The 23,249-nt window shown below is 57.7% G+C and overlaps 1 protein-coding gene across 1 annotated transcript; it reads right to left on the bottom strand.

Annotated features, from left to right (window-relative positions):
* Nucleotides 1-3,766: 3,766 nt before the first annotated feature.
* On the bottom strand, nt 3,767-22,886 carry FOXO6 (forkhead box O6). The gene is made up of 2 exons (XM_054571587.1): nt 22,473-22,886; nt 3,767-5,029 (listed from the first exon to the last, which is right to left on the bottom strand). The coding sequence occupies exons 1-2, from the start codon at nt 22,884-22,886 to the stop codon at nt 3,767-3,769; spliced, it is 1,677 nt and encodes a 558-aa protein (XP_054427562.1).
* Nucleotides 22,887-23,249: the final 363 nt, after the last annotated feature.

Here is a 23,249-nt window from a genome sequence, read left to right as displayed (position 1 = left end):
AGCGAGCAGCTCAGTTCTTCTTTGGCACAAATAATGGCTTTTTATGAATAAATCATGTGTCAGACGCCTCCCAGGGAGTAGGCATGGAGGGGGGTGCGTCTGCTGGGCTCCACGGCTGGCAGGGAAGGGCCAATTGCAGACCCCCAGAGGCAGGGGTGTTGCCCCCTTTCCTCTGATGGGGCCCAGCAGGACAGAAGCCTTCTCTGAATTATCACTGGCCTGAGCCAGGCAAAGCTCAGGCATTACTTTGAGGTGGTCTCGCTGCTCCCTGCTCAGGAGCCTGGCCCATCCCCAGGTGGGGAGTGTCCCTCTGCTCCCTTCCCCTCTCACAGCGGAGCAGCCCGTAGGCGGCTCCTGGCAGGGGAACACCAGCTCGGATGCCCCCGGAGAGAGGTCTGCGCCAAGACACGCAGACACATCCAGAGAGGAAGGCATGCAGCACACACAGCTCACAGCTCACACAGGCACGGACTTCACAGCCCCGGGTGCACATGTGGGCACACTCAGGGATGGAGACGCTGTCATTCCCAACACACACATACACACGTATACACCGGCCCACACAGACAGATGCATATGGGGCTACACGGACACACACAGACCTACACACACACACACCAGCAGCCCACCCTCCGTCAGCCAGGGTGGGGGCAGCTTTGTAGCCCATATGGTGCCCAGACCCAGCAGGGCTGTCCCAGAGTCTGGTGGTGGGGTAGGGCTGGGGCATCTGTCCTGGGGGAAGATCTGTCAGCCTCAATGTTCTTCCCACCCAGCAAGGACACCTACCACACCCCAGTGGGGTCTTGCCTCCCAGTGGAGCCCGGAACCCGCACAGGTCCCACTGGCTCCAAGCTCCTTTGCTCCTCTGCTCTGACAGCCACCTCCCCAGAGGCAGTAGGGGCCAAAGGAGAGCCAGGGCATTGGATGTGCACAGACCAGGCAGGAACCCTGGCTCTGCCCCTTGCCAGTAGTATAACCTCAGAGTAATCCCAATCTTATTTGCTCCTCAAAACAAATCTGAGACAGATGCTACTGGTCCATCTTCCAGACCAATAAAATGAGGATCTGAGTGTAGTGGGCATTTCTTTCTAGGACCACCCTCTTTTCACAAACTCTAGGAGCCCAGTGTTGTGGTTTTCTTCCTCCTCTCGCTGCAGCTGCTCCTTCTCAGCCAGCGGTTCCTCTTCCTGTGCCATGGCGCTCTGAGGTGTTCATCCGAGCAGACCCGAGTGGCTTGTCCTTCCCACTCTGCACCACCCCCCACTCCACTTCCAACACCTCCATGACCTGTGTTCTTGATTCTCTGACCTCCCTCTCCAGCCCAGACGCTTTCCCAGGCTTCTGACCCCACTATCCAGCTATACTCTCCAGGACACTATTGTGCCCAAGCCAGGGAATGCCATTCACACAGTACATATGCTCCTGAACATCCCTCCCAAATCCCAGGGGTTCCCATAGGACATTAACTCAGATTGAGCCTGGCTGAGGCTAAGTGCGCCATCATCTCCAGGGCTTCTCCTACCTCGAAGTCTCCCATCTCGGGGGAGGGTCCTGTCTGCCCAACCAAAACCAGGCATCACTTGACTCTTCCTTCTCCCTCATCCCCCACGTCCAATCCACAACAAAGTCCCAATGACTTTACACTCAATGATTCTATATGCGAACTCCCCCTTCCCCCTACAGTCCCACTGTCCTCTCTCCCTCCTGATTTGAGGCACCACAGGCCACTAATCCTCCTCCATCGTTGCCCCCCTGACCCATGTGCCCCCCAACCATCATTAACCTTTCCATGTCTGAACTTTGGTCACACTAAACTCCTTTTTGATCTGGAACCCACACGACCTCTTGACTCAGCGCCTCTGATCATGCTGTTCCCTCTGCCCAAAGCTCTTCCCTTCCTAATACCAACTCATCCTTCAACACCTGAGACAACACCCCTCCCCCACCAGGCACCTTCCTGACTCCTCAAGCACAGGATAAATGTTCTTGCCTTATTTGTTCCCACAGCAGACTCCTGGTTCCTCCATTCATTATAGCTCTGATCTATAATCACCTATTCACTCATCCGTGTCCCCCTCAAGCCTCAACATTCCTTAAGGGTAGAGACTGTACCTATGTTGCTCTCTAAGGCAGTCCCAATGCTTGACACAATCTCTGGCACACAATAGGTGCTTAATAAGTCTTCCAGATGAATGAGTGAGTGGGTGGGTGCAGAACCTGTGCTGAGCACTTTACATACCTTTTATTTACTCCCCATAAGAAATCCATGCAACCAATGAGTGGTATTATCCTGTGATCCAGACCAGGAAAGGCTACAGAGGATAAAAACATGCCCAGATTCATACAGCTGATTAAAAAAACAAAACAAAACACACAAGCAGGAAATAGATGGATTCAAATAGAAATTTGTGTACCTTCAGGGACCTCCTTTCCTCTACCCCACCCAGCTTTCCCAGGCCACGTTCCCTTTCTGGCCCTGTTTTCTCATCTGTACAGAACCTAATACAGAACCTGACACTAACAGGTTCTCAGTAAATATCTGTGCCTTCTCTACCAACTCTGAGGGTTATTCTGGACAGAATTTCCCCAGGCCAGAAACTTCCTGCAGGCACATGTTCACAGAAACAGGTGCAGAGCTCCACACAGGCACATCCCCAGCATCCAAAACTCAGCAGGCACTTAACCAATGTGTGTAGAGCAGACAGACATCAGGGAACGCTGACACACACTCAGACACAAAACCACAATAGGGACTCAGGCACTGGAACGCCCGCCCCCAGGATCCCTGCCAGCATTCCTCCTCCCCCACCACCCTCCCTGCTAGCCCAAGGCGCGGGAAATATTTAAAACAATTTTATTCATGAAAATATGCTGTACAATGCACTCTACACGGCCTCAACACGGCACACACGCACACGCTGACGGCACGGCCACGGTACACAGCCTACGATATGTGCCGGGGACGCCGCGCCCACAGCCCGACCCGACACTTATAAATACGGGAGAGAGGAGCCAGGACTGGCACGGAGAAGGAGAAAGGAGTTTGGGGTTAGAGGGTGGATCCGGAGCTGAGGCCCATAGGAGAACCCGAGACCCGTGTGGGTGGTAGTGGAGGTGGTGGGGACTGGGGGGCCGACTGACTCTGAGGGAGGGCGGGGAGAAGCTAGGATTGACAAGGGTGGGAGGGCTGAACCATGAGGGTGGACGGTCAGAAGGTTTTAGGGCTAAAGGAGGACAGTCCAGGGTGCACAGCCAATAGGGAGGCCTGTGTGTGTTTTCGGGAAGGGGTTTGCTGGCTTTCAGTGGGTGAGGCTAAAACCAGTGGAAAGTGTCAATTGGGAATCAGATCTTAGTTTGGGGTGGGCGATTCACCACCGCGAGAGCCCCCCACAAAGGACACGAAGATTCAGAGACACAGAGATTCAGATGCCCTTGCCCGACTCCCGGGTTGGCTTCTCCGACCAGCGCAGCCCACCTCGCTCGTCCCCACTCCCACCCAGTCCGGAATTCAGCCTCCACCCCCAGGCTTCCTGCCCCGGGAGTAGGCGGAGCGGCTATCAGGAGTCTGGGCAGGAATGTGGGGTGTCCCAGCCCCTCCCGACCACTTCCCTCAGCAGCCAACTTCTGAGGGATGTCTCTAGCAGGGCTGGGGCTGTCTCCTGGATCCTCTGTGGAGCTGGTACGGGGGTGGGAACCGGGGATGAGGATGGGAAGACAAAGGCCCCTTGGGGATGGGGCAGATACCCGGGACGCGGAAGGCGGCCCCTCAGCCAGGTACCCAGCTCTGGTTGGGGGGCGGGGCCCCGGCCAGGCCGGGCGGTGGTGGAGGCAGTGCCGAATCGAAGTTGAAGTCCATTTCATCGCTGTCCATGAAGTCGTTGAGGATGATGGACTCGACGTCGCACTCGAGGCTGCCGCTGAACATGTCGAGGTCCAGGTCGGCCGGGAATCGGTCTGGCGCGGCACCCAGCGGCCCGGCAGCGGTGGCGTATGGCCCGGGAAGTGCTTCCAGCAGGAGGCCACCGGGCGGGCCCCCGAAGGAGGCTGCGTGGCCGGGCGGCGCCAACCCCGCGGTGCCCGCCTCGCCGGGCAGCGTCATAAGGCTGATGGGGTGGGCTAAGGCACTGCGCGAGGGCACCGGCGGCGCGTATGGGGCCGCGCCCTTGCCGGGATAGGCGGGGGCCGCGCCCGCCAACGCCAGCTCCCCGGGCGCGCCCAGCACCGGGCCGGGGCGTGGCGCGGGTGGCGGCGGCGGCGGCAGCAGCGCGGGCAGCGCCCCCGGGCGGAAGGACGCGGCGGCCTGCGCGAAGCTGGCCTGCTTGTTCTCCTGAATGGTCTGCATGGGCAGGCGGCGCAACGCGCCCAGCACCGGCGGCCCGAAGCCTCCACCCCCGCCGTAGGCACCGCCCTTGCAGCCCCCGAAGTAGGCGGGGGTACCGGCGCGGGCCCGAGGCCCGTACGCGTCCTGCGCGCCGTCCAGCAGGGCCTCGGGCATCCCCGCGCCACCGCCGTGCAAGCCCATTCGGCCTCCCAGCTCCGCCAAGCGGGGCATTTCCCCCGGACAGCGCGCGCCTAGCGCGGGCGACAGCGCGCTCGCCGGGCTCGGGTACATGAGCGGCGACGACGGCGCCAGGGCCTCCAGGGCCTCATCGTCCTCCAATTCGGCTGCCTCCCCGAGCAGGGGTCTCCCGCCGCCACGGAAGTCGGCCCACGCCTCGTAGTCGTCGCTGGCATGCGAGGCTGGGCTGGTGGCCCACTTGGCCGCGGCAGGCACAGGCCCCGGGGCTGGTGCGCCCGGGGGGCTGTCGTCAGGGCTCCGCTCGGGTGCTTGTAGTTGCTTCTTTTTGCTTGCCTTGCCTTTAATGCGCAGGAACTTGGCCCCGTTGTCCATGGACACGGCCCTGCGCCGCGGGGTCTTGCCGGTCTTCCCGCCCTCAGGGTTCAGCATCCACCACGAACTCTTGCCTGTGCCTTCGTTCTGCACGCGGATGAAACGGGTGTGGAGCGACAGGTTGTGCCGGATGGAGTTCTGTGGCCAGAAACAAGGACATGGGTGGGGGAGTGGGAAGTGAGGAGGTCGAGTACGGGGTAGTGATGGGTAGAAAATAGAGAAAGGAGAAGGTAAAAGAACGGTAGAAGAGCCAAAAGGAGGAAGGGGAAGGAATAGGGAAGATGAAAGGGTGGATGAGGGAAGGGGATGGGGGTGAGGGGAGGAGGTGTAAGTATCAGGTTGGACAAACTTCGAATATCCATCCAAGACCCCAGAACTGCATCACCCCCGCCCACACAGGCACTGCCCAGAAGGTGGGGCGGAGCTTAGGGCCTAGCTTTTCCCGACAGGCATGGCCAAGTCTGAAGGCTACTCTTAAGGGGCCTGCAGCTGGGGAGCAAGACCCCCTCTCTGGCCCAGCCAAGCCCCACCTTGGGGCTAGCCAGGCTGCCAGGGCCCCCCTCCCCAAGCAGATTATGTAAGGGCTCATGCCGCTGTGGCTCATTTGTCCGCCCCCCTCCTTCCCCAGTCTGGCATGGAGCCAGGAGCCCGAAAACCCAGGGCTCCAGAAATCAATCTCGTGGTGACTGATTAAGCCCTGTTTAGAACTAATTGCTCTTTCGTGTGTGGGGAGAATAAATTACCTGCTTTAATTTCGTGTCTTTAAAATGCAACTGCAGGTAGAGAAGACTGTTAACCCTTTGCTGGGAGGGCCTGGCCAGGGATAGCAGAACAGGCTGGGCATGCCCGCTGCAGGTAGAGGCCCGAGACTTTGCAGAGATTTCCCCCAACTCTTCTGAGGCTCTGTGAACTCTACAGAAGCCTTGAATCCCAGCAAGCCCCTCAATACACATCCCTGGGCATGGAAATCTCCCATCCCACTTCTGCTCAGTGCCTGCCTTCAGCCAAACCAGCTCTCTGCCTGCCTTTTGGGTCACAGCCCACCCTCCAAGTCCCTTCCTGGTGAAACCTTCACGAATCTCCACAAAGCAGGTGGCATAATGTCCATTTAGAGATGAGAAGACCATGGTGCAGAGCAGGGAAACGGCTCGCCCAAGGCTACACAGACCTTTCTGCTGTCCCAGGGCTTCCCTGGGCTTCACCTCTGCCACCCCTGCACATACCCTCTTCTAAACGTCTTCTGTGCCAGTCTGCAGTGCTCCCCATACCACTGCCTGCCTTTGCCGGGCCTGTCCTGGAAGGCCAGGGGCGGCTGACTTCACAGGAACCTGCTGGGCCTGTCACACCCCACCTCTGGGGCCTCCCACCTGGTGGCCTTGACCTCCTGGCTCAGGTACTGCTGTGGAAACAGCATGAGCTTGGCTATCAGAAGGCTGGTCAGGATGTCTGGCTCTTTTCAGCCACGTAGCTATATGACCGTGGGCTGTGACTTAACCTCTATGAGCCCCAGTGCCTTAGTGAACTACCTTGAAAAAAATGGGTAACACTCAATGACCACCTCAGAAAGCTGTTGGGTTATTACCTGAGATGTGTGCGGGTGTTTGGTGACCACACCAGGTGCTCATAAACAGTTAAATCCCTCGTTCTGTCCAGGAGACCTCACCTCTTAGATCACCGACAGACCTGCTCTGTCCCTACCTCCTTTATGTCACGCTGAGTGTGACTCTGCCAGGCACCAACGAGTCTGGAAAGCGGGCGCTACCCCATTGGAGGCACCAGGGAGCGCAGGCCCAGAGGCGTGATGTAACTTGCCGAAGGTCCCACAGGCAGCAGTGCCAGGTACCACTCCAGAGCTGCCCAGCTCAGGGACCTGGATCCACCCAGCCCCGAAAGCACCGAACCGTGAGGGCCCTCCCTCCTGCCTCCCTCCCAGCACTGTCCGCAAGGAAGGGCTCTTTCTGATGGCCGGGGACCTTCCCTCGATCCAAGCTCCCGGTACCGACCTGATTCTTCCAGGCCCCAGGTGCCCTATCTCGGGCACTTCCTGGTCTTGGAAGGTGACAGCTGGGGCTCCAAGGCCCCTCCCAATGTTGCCCTGCCTGGCTTCTCCTGGGACTCTGAGAGAAGGGGAGCTGGACCCCCAGGGAGCGGTGCTCCCTCAAGTAGATACCCCCCTTTCCCAGCCCCCGCCCCTGCACCTGCCTCCCCAGCCCCTCCCCCACACCTGTGTTCAGGGGCCTCCGAGGCCTCCGTCCTCCCATATGGGACTACCTGGCTTACAGAGGCTCCACCTCCCAGCCTCTCCAGCTGAAGGTCAGGGAGGCAACACCTCTTTATCAATGTCACCATGTGCCAGCCTGGTTCTGAGTGCGCAGAGGTGGGGGGAGGAGGAAGGACATCACCAAGTACCAGCCCCTACTCTGTACTACCTGTTCAGTCCTGGATGTTATAAGTACTTTATCTCAAGTAACCACTTTATCAAACTCTGTACAAGAAAGGGATTGCCAGCCCTATCTCAAGATGAGGAGAGTGAGGCTCAGAGAGGTTAAGGAAGTTGCCAAGGCCATACAGTTTAAGTGGCAAAGCCAAGTATTGATTTCAGGTTAGTCTCCCTGAGCCTAAAGGACATCGCATGCCACCGCGGGAGAGGGGAATGAGTCGGAGAATTTCTAAAGCACCTTAGGAAGCCAGTACTCCAGTGCTTCTTAAACTTTCCATGTAAACCATCCCTAGAAGCTGGCAGCATAGGAAGACTGCAGGCATGTTAAAAGGTCAAAATTCCTTACAAGTCTTGTGCTTCCTTTTTAGAATTCAAGGGAATTTTGCTTTGTACTCCATAATACATCCAAATTTCCTGAACACAATTAAAAATGTCCCAGGTCTATGAAGTTTGTATCCTTCCCCGCTCTGTTCCCTGCCCAGCCAGATACCCCTGGAAGCCTGAGCTCCAGCCTGAAACCATGGCTGAGCAGACCCGGAGAGAAGAAAGGTCTTGCCCAAAGTTGCCCAGGACCTGGTGGCAGAGCTGGGGATTGAGTCCAAGCCTTCCACTCCCTAGCTTGGTGCTTTTCCCCTCCACCAAGCCTGACCTGGGGCAAGTCCCTCCTCCATTCTGGGCCTCAGTTTCCCTACCTGTAAACTGATTAGATGGGCCAACTGTACTCTGAGGACCTTTTCAATTTGATAATGAAAGTTCTTGGAATCATCCAGCCTAGAGGTTTAGAAACTTTTTTTTTAAAGATTTTATTTATTTTTAAACAGAAGGGAAGGGAGGGAGAAAAAGAGGGAAAGAAACATTGATGTGTAGTTGCTTCTTGCAAGACCCCTACTGGGGACCTGGCCCACAACCCAGGCACGTGCCCTGACTGGGAATCAAACCAGCAACCCTTTGGTTTGCAGGCTGGTGCTCAATCCACTGAGCCACACCAGCCAGGGGAGGTTTTGAGACTTTTTTTAAAAATTGTGACACTTTTTGTAAACGGAATCTAAGGCAACATTTGAGTGTTACACACTTAAGCCATCAGAGAATCAGGGCAGGGGTGCCTGGAGCCCTGCCTGCTCAGCACCCTCCTTGCACTCTCCCTTTGGGAGGGATTCTGCAGGCCAGATGGATGGGCAGCTGAGGCCTAGATGGGTGCCACGCCTTGCCCGGGGTCACCCAGGGAGGAGGCCCAGCACTGGGTGAGAGGCCCTTGTCCTGTGACTGCGGGGTCGGGCTGTACACTCGGTGTGCACCAGGGCTGCGCCCCATGAGGGAAGTCCGGGTGCTGCAGCCTCGTCTGGCTCCTCAGGGCCCAGCCACCTGGTACCAGTCAGAGCTCTGGGCCAAGCCAATGGCAGGCACCGATCACGTCTCACGCACAAGGCCTCCTGGGAGGCCAGAGGCCACAGAGGAGGTGAGGGTGGCAGAGGAGGGAGATGCCTCTGCCAGGCAACAGTAACCAGGCCTCCCTCTTGGAGTCACCTAGCAACCCGCCACCACAGCCATGCCCTGGCATGCCCAGGCTCCCCTAGTGCCCAGAGCAGGGCCAGCTTCTGGGGCCTCACACCTCCCACACCTGCAGACAGACCTGGGGCCGGTTCCCAGGGGAGACAGAACCTCCCTGATTCAGGGCCTCAGGGAGACCATTAGGGGCAGAGGGAAGGGACAGTGGCCATCCATCCATTGCCTATCCCACTCTCCCTCAGACCCTGGTCCAAGGCGGCCAACCTCCAGGGGCCTCACCCATCAGAGAGGAGGCTGGTGCAGGGCAAAGTGGGTGGGCTCTGGTGTTGGCCTGGCTTCCAGTTTTGACTCCAGCATTCACAGTGTGGCCCTGGAGGTAGATGCTTTGACCTCAGTTTCCTCAAATGGCCACCCACCTCCACCCTCGCTTCCCTGCAGACCTCCACTAGGCAGCAGCCAGAGCGATCCTTTCAGTGGTGCTCAGAGCCCTCCCGTGCATCCGTCTCACTCAGAATGGAGAACGGAGGCCTGGCCGTAACCCACCAGCCCCTCCCAGCCCCTCCGTGACCTCTCGGGCTCCTCCCCTGGCACTGTCCCGCTTGGTCCCTCCCTCTGTTCTTTAAACCTGACATGCACAGTCCCACCCTGGGGCCTGTCTCGGGGAAACACTCTTCACCCAGAAACCCACATCAACCCCTCATCTCCCTTGGGTCTTTGTCCAGATGTCACCTTTCGGGAGGCCCGTCCTGTACACTCTTCTAACAATTGCTCTTCTTCCCTGCCATTTCTTGGCCCCCTTACCCTACTCTAAATTTTTCTGAAGCCATTATTACGTTCTAAATTAACATATAATTTGTATATATTGAGACTATATATATATATTCATAAATCGTATGTTACATGTATAAGTATATAATTTATCTCCTGTGTTTATTATTTATTGTCTGGTTTTCCTTATATTAGAATATGAAGTTTCATGAGGGATTTTTGTCCATTTTTTACGGTACCCCTTATGTTTGATACATACGAGGAACTTAATAAACATTTGTAGGATGAATGAGAGGGAGAGAATGGGGAGGGAATATTGTGCTGCAGGGAGAACTAAAGGGACTGGAGAGAGTAGCTGGCACGCGACAGGGGTTTCTCCAAACTAGGCTGACAGAAGACAACACGGAATGAGAGATGGTGTGGGGTGGGGAAAGTCAGGAAGAGTATGATCCACAGAGAGAACTGCGGAGAAGAGTGCGGGCTTCCCTGAGAGGTGAAGACGGTTTCACGGGGTGAACAGAGCAGCCGCCCACTCCGGCCCCCTATGCTGCTCCCCGCTGCCTCCCAGATAGACTTGGTTAACCCGGGGCTCGCCGAGGCCAAGGTCCTTCACAGCCCGTACCATCCAGCTGGAAGGCACTCCAGGAGCCCCAGTGGGAACACAATAACCTTGTCCTTGCTGACGGTGTTTCCCTCGTGAACAGGGTCTGATCCATTTGGTGGCGGCAGCTCATCTATCCAGCAGGACACCCTCATCTATTCCCAGGACACCCTTCGCCCACGAGCAGTAATGCATTCATCTGACAGCACAACCCCATTTATCCAGCACACCAGTCCCATTTATCCAGCAAGTACAACCTCATTTGCTAACAGCACTCCATTCACCTGACGGGCCCCCTCATTTATCCAGCAGGACACCCTCATTTATCCTCCAAGTTGGAGGCTCTCCTTCCTCCTGCGGTGTGGCTATGTTCTCTGATGGTGCAACCCGACTGATCCAGCAGGACGTCATCTCTCCTACAAGTACACTTCATCCCCTGACAGTACAACCTCATTTATCTAGTAATGTAGCCTCACCTTGCCTCCAAGTACCACCTCATTCCCTGACAGTACAACCTTGTTTATCTTCCACTACAACCTCATTTCTCCTTCCAGTGCAGCTTCATTCTCTGATAGCCCAACCTCATCCAGTCTTCTCCAGCCAGAGAGCCTGCCAGGAAGCGGGGCTGGAAGGGAGAGAAAAAAGCGGTCCCAACATTCCCTGTCCCCATGTCTACAGAAGGCTGCCTGGTACTATGACTATGATCAGCCTCCCCAGGCCCGGAAGAGCCCATCAACTTTGAACTTTAGGTTGCTCGGCCCAGCCAGCACTCCATCACCCCACCTCCCTTTTTGTCCCCTCTGGGGCTAAAAAGGGTCCACAGCATGCATTTCCTCTAGCTCTCCAGGAGGGAAAAGATCCCGGCTGATTTGATTTATTTTGCTGATTTATGTGGCATGGATACTCCCATCATGGCCAATTTTAAGCTGCCAGTATGATGTGATCACTGAGTGCAAAGCTGGGAAGAAGTGTGCATGACGGCTCTCAAGAGCCAGTGCAAGCCCGCTCTGGCACACGCGCCAGTGGCCCGTGCTTCAGACACTGCAGCAGGAGAAGGGCAACGCCTACTCCCTGCCACACCCAGGCTAGGATCGTTACATACTATTTTACACAGCAGGGAAACTGAGGCTCAGGTGGCTTAAATGACTCCTGAGGCCACGAAGCTGAGAAGTGATGGAGCCAGGTCTGGGTCTCTGGGCTGCTGGATTCCAAAGCCAGGATTAATACCCCCGGGGTGGTGGTCAACATTGCCCTGCCGCCCGCATCCGTGGCTATCCCTGCCTTGGTTCTCAAGCCCGTTTCCTGGTTTGCATCAGGAGCCCCAAGTCTTGTGCCCCATCCACTATAAGCCCTATGCTACCTCCTGGCCTTCCCGGTCTCTGGGGAATTTCGGGACCCTCCCCGTTCAGTCCAGGGTCTTGTGTCCATCCATCTAAGCCCAAAGTCAGGTATGAATGCCTCTCCCGGTTCCATCACTGTCCAAGGTTTATCCCAGCATCCTCCCTCCAAAAACTGAGCCTGTTAAACAAGATGGGGATGATGATCCCCAACTTCTATGTCCAAGAGACATTGGGCCTCCCCTGTAAAACAGGGTAACAATTCCCACATCCAGGGGGGAGGGCTGGGATGTGGATGAGATCCTACATGTCAAGAATCTCATCCCCTCCCTGTCTCAAAGCCCCAGGATCAGCCCCTGTCCCACCCCTTACCCTCCACCCGACTCTGGCCCCAGTCTGGCCCAGGAATACACACCTGTCTCAGACAGAGCCATAGACTCTCCAGGGGTCACTTGCTCTGCTGCCTGGGGTGAAGCTGGGGTGCTCAATCCAGGCAGGCTTCCTGGCAGAAGGGGTAACCTGGATGACCACAGGGGCCTGAGGCCATGTGTAAATCCTTGGTACTAAGGCCTGTAGTAGAGGAGGAGTAGAAGGGCAGGCGGGGCATCAGGGCCACAGATGTTGACAGGTGAGTAAGCTTGGGGTCAGGAGTGGGACAGAAGTGGGCAGCCAGGGGCTAATAGGAACCAAATGTCCAAATCAAGCCATGAGATCAAAGGATAGGCCCTGGCACCCCCCCGCCATCCCCACTCCAGAGAGAGCAGGACCCACACACCCAGCCTGGGCAGCAAACAAATCAGCAGCAGAAGTCCAAGCTCACCCCTACGTGGCTCCTCATCACCTGTGGGCTTGCGTCCAACTCCAGACTGCTATTCGAGTGCCCTTGATGCTCTTCAGCTTCATCACTTCCATTCTCTTACGCCCATCCAAGGCTCCAGCTACCCTGGATGTCTCACACCTCTATGCCTTCGCACACTCTCTTCCCTTTGCCCTTCCCTCTCTCAGCTCACCCAGTTCCTGCTGCTCCATCAAGGCTAGCTCTGTGACTTCTTCCTAGCCCCCTCCGCGAGCCCCAAAGATAGTGGCTCCCACCTCAGTCCTACTGCAGAAATCTAGCTGCAAACCGGAGTGTAACTGTAGGTGAGGCTTCCTCCCCACTTGAACTTTGTGGGCAATTCTTAGCTCACAGTAAGTCACACATACCATACGATGAGCTCTCAGCAGCCACAAAGCACTCAGGGCCTGGCCATTCTGTGCAGAGCCATTCAGGCTTCTCCCTGTCTCTCTCCCTTTGCACCAACACCTCCCCACACTCCTGCTCGGGCCCTGGGAGCAGCTGCGGTGACCTCACCCAGCCCTGCCCTGGCTCTGGGGAGGGCCCAGCAGCTGTGCCCCAGCCCTGCTGGCTGGCTCCTGGAGGGAAAAGAGGAAGAGTGGGCATGGTGCCAAGAGAACCATCTGCTCTCCCAGGGGCATGGCCACCCGCACAGACACTGGCCTCGCCCCCAGGCGCTGCCCTTGGCCCCCTGTACCCATGCCAAGGGGCTCTAGGAGCCCAGGGCAGCCCACCCAGACTGGGGGCACCAGTCATCATCCGCCATCTGTCTTGTCCTGGATACGGAGAAGTCCTTACAGGACATGTTGGAGCATGAACGTCCACTGAAAAATGAACAAGTGCTCAGGATAAGCTCTGGGTGAAGAGGCCAGAGGGCAGGGCTGGGTGTGCTGAGCCCTGCCTGCCCCAGCCCTGCTGGGCTAAGAGCCTGTGATCTCCTGGGGAGGGGCGTGCATCCCCTCACATCTGCTCAGCTGGCAGGTGCCTCTGGCAGAGGGTAAGCCCCTTCCCCCACAGCCCCAGCTCAGGTTACAGAGGAGGCAAGGCCAGCTGAGGACAGGGGGAGGGGACAGGAGGGTGGAGGAGGCATCACAGCTTCCCAGAGTGTTGGGGGAGGGGACGTCAGATCTGTAGATAGGACTCAAAGCCAGAGAGGAAAGGACCATGCCCAAGGTCACAAAGCCTCCCAGTGGGCAAGGAGGAGCTGGTGTCCAGGGGCAGGCAGCCCTGGGTTCAAGAGTGACCTTGAGCAAATCACTGCCTTCATCTGTAAAAACACAGAGCCTAAACCCTGCCTGCTTGCCTCCCAAGGCCGCGGGGCAGGCTTTGCAGGCTAGAAAGCAGTGGGTAAACCTCAGGTCAGGACAGAGCTTGAACATCCTGTATATCTGATACCTCAGGAACAGAAAGGGAGGCATAAGGACAAGGACCCCCTCTCCCAACACACACACACACACACAAAGTCAGTGTCCTCAGGGATCAGGGCCCAAGGACCCTCACACTACATAGTAGTAGGGAGGTAGTTCTCTTCCTTTCCCAGAGCAATGGATAACAGTAATGACATTTGCTAACATTTCTTGAGCACTTTACATGTATCTCTCCTATGATCCTCATAACAAAGCTTGGGCATAAGTCTTATTCTCCGACTTTGTAGAAGAGGAAACTGAGGCTCAGTTGCCCAAGGCCACACAGAGGAGGAGTGGTAGAGCTTGTATCTGCTCCACTCTGCTTGCTTAGACTCCTGCCCCTGTCTCACCTCCAAGATCCTCAAGTCACCACAAGGTGCTGCATAGCACCTCAGGCTGGCATCTTGGACTCGGCCTCCACCCTCTCTCAGGTTCATATTCTCTACCCCAGTACCAGGCCCACACTGGGCACCTGGGCCAGTCCCCCGTACTCCACTCTCCACACCACCCTTGAGTGATCCTTCTCCATCCCCGAAAGCTTGGAGTACGAGCTCCCCATCTTGGCATTCAAGGCCACTCACCCTCAGAACCCTGCTTGCTTCTCCAGCCTCAAGTCCTGGCCAATACAGCTGGACCTCCAAGGGCTCTGGTCCTGTGGGTCTAACGTCCTTTGTCTGGTTCCCCTCCCCTCCTTCAAACACCCCTGGCTCATTATCTGGCCTTCCATCATGACCCTGAGCAGTCTTTATTCTGAATCAAAATCAGGAGTCCTCATCTTATCTTCCCAGCTTGACCTGGGAGCACCTCAAGGTCAGGGAGCTTTCAGTTCCCCTGGGTAGCACTGCACCAGGAGCCTGGATTAAAGTGAATGGAGGATGCTGCCAGCAGGCTCGGGGCATGCAGATGAAGGGAGGAGACACGGGGTGGGGGGCAACTCGCACAGAGCTGACAAAACCAGAGACCCCGACCCATCCCCCAGGCTGCAAGCCTCAGGGCCAAACTCCAAGGGAAGCAGAGACGGTGAAGGGGGCAGGGACAGTCAGCTCGGAATGGCCTGGCCAAAGCACTGGTCTGGGGAAGAACTGGCCCTGCAGAGTTTCAGTTCCGTCACTTACAGTGGGATGCTGTGAAAGCCACTTTATTTCGCTCAGCCTTACTTTCCTCATCTGCAAAACAGGGACAGTAGCAGTACCAGCTTCACACAACTGCTGGGAGAATTAAACAAAACCATGTAATGAGGGTTGAATCCTGAGCTGAAACAGTTCAGTGTGGATAAAGCAAGGGTCAAAAGACAGAGGGGTGAGTGACGTGGCTGAAGACGTTGACTGGGGGCAGGTGGCCGAGGCCTTGAGCTTCACGCTAAAGCCCCAGGATTGGATCCCCAAGTAACAGCATTGTGGTGTACATGCGCTCTTGCCTCTCCCACCAGATGGGGAGCTATCAGAGAGCAGGGGCTGCGACTTTCAGGTTTCTCACCGTTCTGAGTATTTACACTGATGTTTCCCCTTCATCCTGCAGCCAAAGGCTCTCAGTGGCTGAGCGTATCTGCCCATTCTGTCCCTCCTGTTCCATACAGTATAATTCCTACGATGCGGGGGCTGGGCAAATGTGTTGGAGACGGTTGGTGGAGCGGGCGGGGGGTGGGGGGGTGTCAAGTCCCTTGGAGCCGACTGCAGGGGTTCAATTCAAAAAGAGTTAGGAGGAGGAGTGGTCCAACTTGGGCAGCTTGCTTAAAGGAGAGGCTGGTCCACACTGGGAGCATAAGAGAGGGACAAGCAGGAGCCCAGGAAGTTACCATCTAAGGCATCAGTTCAGAATCTGACCCATCACTAGACAAACCTGTTAAATACAGATTCCAGAGTCCATCTGACAAGAGTCTAATACAGAGGGTCTGAAATGGGGAGTCAACACCTTTATTCACTAAAAGCTTCTAGGTGATTCTGATCATCAGCCAAGTTTGCCAACAACGAAAGATTTAAGGCAGAAATTCTCAGGCAGATGCAGTGGGTTCCAGAATCACCTGGGAGGCAGGGCTTTGTTCAAAGCACTCAAGCACCCCGCCTAGTTTCTGAGGGGTTTCCCAAGAGATTAGTCTATGAGAGTCAATAGCTGCCTTGGTGAGCATGTGACAATGGCAGTGGGTGTGGGTTGAGAATTCCAGTGTCTGGTGTAAAGGTGGCAGTGGAAAGGCAGCCTGAGATCAGAGGCAGCAGGCAGAGTGGGAGGGAAGGCAGGGCCTAGACAAGGCCAGCAGAGGGCCCAGGGTCCAAACAGAGCAGTATGGGCTTGGCTGGCTCCCAAGGGAACTGAGTTCTGGAGGGGTCCGGAGCATGCGCAAGCCTCGGGGAAGGAGGGTCTGCTGGTGTGTGGGGCTGGTGCTGCACCGGCACTGGAAGAAGGTAGAAACAGACAGGTCTGCACCCAAACCCAGCTTCATCCTCATCCCAGCTATGCTGCCTTGGGCATATGATTTCATCTTTCGGGGCCTCCATTTCCTCAGCTGCAAAATGGGGCTATAAACATAAATCTGGGAGGTCCCAGAGAGGATGAAATGCGAGAATTTGTGTGCAATGTCCAATGACTGCCTAGCACCAGACGTTATTGCTCTTAATTCTTGTTCCCCTTCCCACAAGAGACATCACCCCCTTAGAGACTAGAAAGGTTCTCTGCAAAGAAGGAGGCCCTGGGGGGAGGGTGTGGGAGGCCCCTCCCCCACATGCCACCTGGCCCCCCTCCCACCTCCACATATGGGTTGGGGGGTGGGGAGAGGCAGCAAACAGCCAAACCGTCCCAAACAGGAGTTGGTTTCCACGGTAACCAGGGTGCCAGGAGGAAGGGGGATGCTCTAGATCCAGCTGTCCCTTGAGCACCCTACCCAGGTCCCAGAGTCTCAGCTAATGCCCACCCAGTACCCTGTACCCCCATCTGCCTCTTCTGGGAGCCAGCTGGGACTGCCATGAGTACTCCCTTTATTGTGCCCAGAGTATGTTTGCCACCTGGGTACTGCCAGGGGCAGGGTAGGCAGTTCCAAGCAGGAGTCTCAAGTTCGAGTCCATCCAAACCTGTACTCATATGCTTCCACCCTGAGAAACCCATCCTATCAGTACTTTGTGCCCGCAGTCTCAACTAATCCCTCATGACTCCTAGAACCAGAGGGTTTGTTAGCCATGGCCCAGAAAGGACCAAAGACCAAGTTAAGCCCCTTTGGACACTGATGAGAATATTGAGGACTAGAATGGGAGAGAGCTTTGCTCCAACTCACACACACTGGGTCAGGTTCCCCTACAGGTCCTCTGTCCACCCCTCTTCCACCCCCAACTCCACACCTCCAGCTTGACCCCAAAGGACTGAACTAGGGCTCCCTGAGTGATATGTCAGGGAGATGGGACATGGCTGGGAGAAGGAGGGAAGTCCTCACATTAAGACCTGTCTAGCAACAGAATGGCAGTCCCAAAGGTCATGAGCTCTCAGTCCCTTCGAGTGTGTGAAGGGACTGAGCTGGGGAAGGAGGCATGGAAGGGTGTGTTTGGCTCTGTGACTCCCTGTTTCCCCTGATTTCGATGGAGAACTGGACACCAGTGTGCATCTGTTTCCCAGGTACCCACCCCCACAAGCTGCAGCAGGGACGGGGTATTGGTGGGTTGGCCACAGGCAAGGGAGACAGTGAGGTGAGGCGGGGCTCTCTGTTTTAACTGCTACACCCAAACCCCAGAGGCTCCTATCCACACACACAGTCCAGAATCACCCCTCACCCCTCACGAGACACAGATAAAGGGGCTTCCACAGCCCCCGGACTACATGTGATGGCCATCACCACTAAAAGACAGGAGAAGGGATACCCTTTCAAAATCCAAATACAAGCTCCCTTCCAGGCTCAATGGCATAGGAAAAGCTTGAGTTTGGGGGTCAGAAGGAGGTTCAATTCCCAGGCCTGCCACTTCCTACGGACGTGACCCCAGGGCAAGTCACCATTCCATTGGAGAAACAGGGATCCTAATAACCACGTGGAAGAATGGTGGCCAGGATTTGATGGGATATGCGCTTGGTTAGTGTGTACCTCCTTCCTGGCCCTCTCAGCCACCCCCACCTCCCTCTGGCAGAGCCCCAGCTCCAGTCAGTCCTGGAGCTGGAGTCCTCAGGGCGTGAGAGAGTGGGGACCCAAACCGCAGAAAGTGGGGGTTGGGGGGCACTGAACTTTCCAACCCACAAACCCTATCCCACCCAACCCCCGCGCCGTTCATTACCTTAACACGAGTTAAAAATAACCGTCTCATCTCTTTAAATTAGTCTGTCTGCAATTACCGCCTGGCACGGCGCTGCCCGCCATCCTCCCGCTGGAGCGGCGCCAGGTGGCAGGCGGGGGCCCTCACCCTGTCTGTCGGTCTATCTGTCTGCTCCCTGGCGCCCCCTTCCCACTCCCCCTCCCAGCAGGGACGAAGCTACCCCTAGGCTCCTGGGGATCCGGCTCCCCAAGTTGCATGGTTACAGGGCGGGCCATGAGCTTGGGGCAGGCAGGAGTGAGGAGGCAGGCCGAGAGCAGAGGACTGGGGTGGGGGCTCCAGAGCGCGGGGGAGGGGCGTCAGGAGGCCCGGAAAGCCGGAAGGGCCCGCCGAGCCAGCGCTCGTGGGTGGGTGTGAGCAGGTGGCCGTGGGAGTCTGCCGGGCGTGCCAGCAACTGTGCCAGGAGCGGCTGGCACGGGCTTGTGCCCAGGAGGCGGACAGCTGCCAGCCCCCCGCTCGTGCAGTGCGGGGAGGGGGGAGTGAGGACACCCCCAACCCCCGCTCGCACAGCCTCCTCCCACACCCCACCAGCCCTTGGGGCTGGGGATCCCCGAGGACAAAGGAGGAGGAGGGAGCCTTGCTCCAGCAGGCTGGGGGGAGGAAAGAAGGGGGCGCCCCCTGCACTCACAACCAGTGCTCAGCCCAGCTGTAGCAGGACCCTCCTCCTGGTGCCTCAGATCAGTCCCTCCTTCTAGCCCCCACCCCACTTAGGACCTACAGGCCAGCCGGGGCCAGATGGGGGTAGCACCACCCCTCCCGATACAATCCCCCAACAACCAGGCTGCACCAGGCCCCGAGGGAGAAGGAAGTCCTCACCCACTGTACTCCTCCCCCACAAAAATGGGAGGCGCCCAGGCTTGGCCTGGGAGCTCCCAGGGGAGCAGGCAGCCAGGAAACAGGCAGAACAACTCCAGGGGCGGTAAGAGAGAGAGGAGCGCTAAGTGGAAGAAACGCCAGGACGCAGAGCAGCCTGGAAGGCTTCCCGGAGGAACCATCACTAGGGAAGGTAGAGCTGCAGCATCTGAGAAAGCGGGAGGCTCTACCTGGCAGTCAGGTATCCCCACTTCTGGGACACTGCGGAGGGATGGGGACCTCCTGTCCGAGCCCTCTTCCCAGACCTGGAGGCCCTCTACTCTGAGGGGAACAATGTCAGCCTCTTTGGTAAAGTTCCCAGCACCAAGCTCAGCCTCTCTTCAGGCTTCAGCCTGGTGGGTGTACTGCGCTTGCTGCCTCCTTCGATTTGCTCAGTTGCCTCCCCACATTAGTGGTGGGACCACCAGGCAAAGGCCCTTTCTCATCTGTTCCACCCTACCTTTCCCATGCCACCTCCCCGCCATACCTAGCAGCCCTGGGTTCTATAGCCTGGCATGCCCAATGTTCTCCAGGACCACCTTCTTGCTTTTGAATATTCAGTCAACATTCCCTGGAAGACTTTCTCCCAAATTCTACCCCCAACGGAGACAGCTCAGATCAAGTACCACCTGCCCAGGAAGGGTTTGCCTGGCTATCCAAGGGATCTAACCTGCCTTCCCCATACCCCTGTCCCCACCCCTGGCCCTTTCTGCATGAAAAACACAGGGCCTGGGTGTGGAACTGGCAGAGCCCCGATGTGTCCTGAAGGCAGGTCCAATGTGTTTCCTTTTGGTCCCCCTACACCATCTGACACAGGGTTTAGTACATCCCAGGGATCCAAGTGCATCACTTCTGTGGGGGAGGAAGGAACAGTGGGCCCTAGCTGCAGCCTAGGCACCCGAGGTGTCCCACAGCCCCTGCTAGCCAGAGGTTAGCTGGGAGTTGGGGTGGCCCCTCTACCAGGCCCCCGGAGAGACTGATCAGAAATGGGGGAACAGGCAGCAGGGAGGAGCAGGAATGAGAGGGGAAAGACTCCCTGGGGAGCGAAGACTGGGGCTGGGGGGAACAGAAGAAGGATGACCACCAGGGAATGAGATGGGAAAGGCCAGTGGCCCCTCTGAACAGCCCTCCTCCAGTGGCTGGGTGGTCTCTGCCAAGGCCTAGGTCAGGAGTCCAAGCCTGAGGGTCTCTCTCCAATGCCCCGGCCCAGGAGGAGCCTTCCAGGACTCCTTCCTTCCTGAGCCCCAACACAGGGAGAACCACTGTGTCCTGAGCAGCTTGGTGCAGTGGAAATCAAATCCAATGGGCTGGCGGGAGACCTGGGCTGTCATCCAGGGCCTGCTGCTTACCGACGGCCTGAGAAGAGTCCTATCTCCTTCCTGGGCCTCAGTGTCACAGTCTGAGAAATGAACTCATGGGACTAAGTTATCTCCAAGCACATCCCAATCACATGTTGGCATTTAAAGCTGCCCCTGTTCAAAAGCCATCAGTGTCCCACTCCCACACCCGGTGCCAGATAGACACTATTTCAGAGGCTCTGTGGGGCACTCGAGGGAGAGACACCTGGATTAGAGTCCAGTTTTCCCACCTACTAACTGTGTGACCTTGGGCAGTTTACTCCTCCACTCTGTGCCTCAGTGTCCAGCTCTAGAAATGGTGACAGTAAAACCCACCTCAGGGACTGCTGAGAGCATTTAAGGAGACACCAGGCACAGATGCCTGAAAGTGTCTGGCACAGGGCTTGGCCGTGAGACCCTCAATGAACTGTAGTTCTCTCCCAGCTTCCAGCCTCATGTCCCCTCTTGCCATCTCCCCACATTGTCCCTAATCCATCAAGCCCAGTGGGAGCTCCACGTCCTGCGCAAGCCTTCCTGGCTTACTCTGGCCCACAGCACCCTCTCAGCCTCAGCACCTTCTGTACCATCCACCCATTTCTTCACTCTTTCCCCAGATATGCACTGGTGGCTCCTCAGTGCCAGGCCCTACACTGGGTGCTGTGGGCACAGAGATTGCTCTGACACTGCTCCTGTCTTCCAGAGGCAGGGTGGGGAAGGGAAATAAGGCGAGACACAAAAGGCAAAGACCTATGACAGGCAGAAAGAGGGCCAGAGAAGAGGGGTTCCTAAGCTAGCTGAAAAGGGTTAAGGAAGGCTTCCAGGAAGAGGCATCTGAACTCTGTCCTTCAGTACAGGGAATATATCTAGAGGGTGAAAAGGAGGGATAGTGCATGGGGAGCAAGAAGGGAGGTGGGAGCAAAGCCCAAGGGCAGGACCCACTTGGGAGGAATAAGTGTTCCAGTGGAGGCCGATCCCAAGGGAACTGGAGAGGCTGAGGAAGGAGACTCACGTCTGCTCCTCCTGCCTGTGACCCTACCCCACGGCGGCCGGAAAGCCGTGGGCTCCCAGGTCAGAGCACTCGTGACCCCTACAATGCAGCCACTGGGCATCCAGAGCTGTCCATACCCACAAGCCCCACCTCCTCCACTGGCACACCTCCTTCTCTGACCCCACCTGCAGCCACCACCAAGCACAGCCCCCCTGCTTCCATTCAGGCATGCCTCCCTGGCAGAGACCGCTCTCTCCCACAGGGAGTCTGACAGCTCACAGGCCGTAGGCACAGCCCCCCATCTCCAACTTCCTATCCCCCCAAAATATCGACTATTCCCATTCCCCCAGGAGATGGCCAGAGGAGGGTCAGGAGGCCACAATCCAGTCAAGCCCCTGTCCTCTTCCAAGATGGCTCTCCCCTTTCCACTGGCTGGCACTGAGCCTTCCCCTGGGGTGCCCCTGCCCCTCCTCCCACCCCCAAATGCATCTGAGCTCAGGAAGCCAGGGAAGTGGAAGGCAGACAGCCTGTGGTAGACAGGAACGGATCCCCAGCCCTCAATACCCTGCCCTAACACCAGCAGGGGTCATCACCAGCCCACCACACTGATAAAGACAAGGGGGAGCAGCTGCCCCACAGACAACTCAGATCTCAGGTCACCTGACGAGTCACCCCACCCCAGGCTAGCTGGCGCCCTCGGGTGAACTGGCACCACAGGAAGAACTGTGAGCCTACGGTTGCACTCCTCATCCTGGGGTCAGCTCCAGGTAGTGCAGTGGGAAAGATTTTAGGGGAAAGCAGCCACTGACCCAAGTCATTATTCCATCTCTTTAAGGAGAGTGCCCTGGTGGAGGGGGTAAAACAAGAGTAACCCAAAACACTCATGGGGGTAAGAGGAGGCTCCCAATGTCCGAGACCTGGGAATGGGTTCCTTTGCGATGTCCCCAAGGACGGGCTGGGGGTGTCCCTCCGGGGTGCTTCAAAGTGTCAGTCAGTCCCTTGTTACCCCTTCAGACCTCCCACCCCCTATCCAGAGCATGCACACAGCTGCTCCCAACACGCCCCCTCCTGTCTGCTGGCCGGCCCCGCGCCCTGGGCACACGCTCCGTGACCCCTGGGGGTGCCCCAGGGCCTCCCTCCCGCCAGCCCGCTCTGAGCTCAGAAGCACCGAGGAGCCCCTGGAAGCCCCGGCTGGCTAGCCCAGCCCCCCTCCCCAGCCGGACGCCCCCACCTTCCAGCCGGCCGAGCTGTTGCTGTCGCCTTTATCCTTGAAGTAGGGCACGTAACGGACCATCCAGTCGTAGATCTGGGAGAGCGTGAGCCGCTTGTCCGGGGCGCTCTCGATGGCTTTGGTGATGAGGTCGGCATAGGACAGGTTCCCCCACGCGTTCCGTCGGGAGCTCTTGGCTTTCCGCAGCGGTCCGACCTCCGCTCCCAGCGGCGGCGCTGGGGCCATCGCCGGGGCCGTTGCCCGGCGCTCCGGCCCGCAGTCCTCCGCGCCCTCAGCCACCCCTGAACCCAACGCTCCGTCTTCGTCGCCGGCCAAGTCAGGCTGCGGCAGGGGCCAGGTACACGAGCGCGGCCGGCTTTGCGGCGCGAAGTCCGGGTCCACGTCCACCTGATGCGCTCGCAGCTTCGCAGCCATGGTCCCGCCCGGCTCGGGCGAGGAGGAGAGGGAGGCTCCGCGGAGGGTGGGCGGGAGGCTCCGGGATCTGCACGCCCCGGGGAGGCCCGCGGGAGGGGTCCCTGGCGGCGCCGGCTCAACCGCGGGGCGCCATGGGCCGGGGCGCGGAGACAGGGGTCTGGACTCTCTGGAAAGCCCAAAGGGAGGGAAAGATGGGCGCAGTGAGGGGGCGGCGGCCCCGGAGCCCAGTGGGCACACACCTCGCCCAGATCCGCTTCTAGCACCTGCCGCCCGCCTGAGCCTGCAGCCAACACCGCCACCGTCGCTGCCGCCTCTCTTCTAGCGCCGGCCCCGCGCCCGGGCCCCGCTCTCCCGGGACGAGGC

Source organism: Pteronotus mesoamericanus, unplaced genomic scaffold, assembly GCF_021234165.1.
Source record: "Pteronotus mesoamericanus isolate MK-2021 breed Mesoamerican mustached bat unplaced genomic scaffold, CSHL_Meso_final contig_221, whole genome shotgun sequence".
Taxonomy (NCBI): Eukaryota; Metazoa; Chordata; class Mammalia; order Chiroptera; family Mormoopidae; genus Pteronotus; species Pteronotus mesoamericanus.
This window is presented reverse-complemented; position numbering and strand designations above follow the sequence as displayed.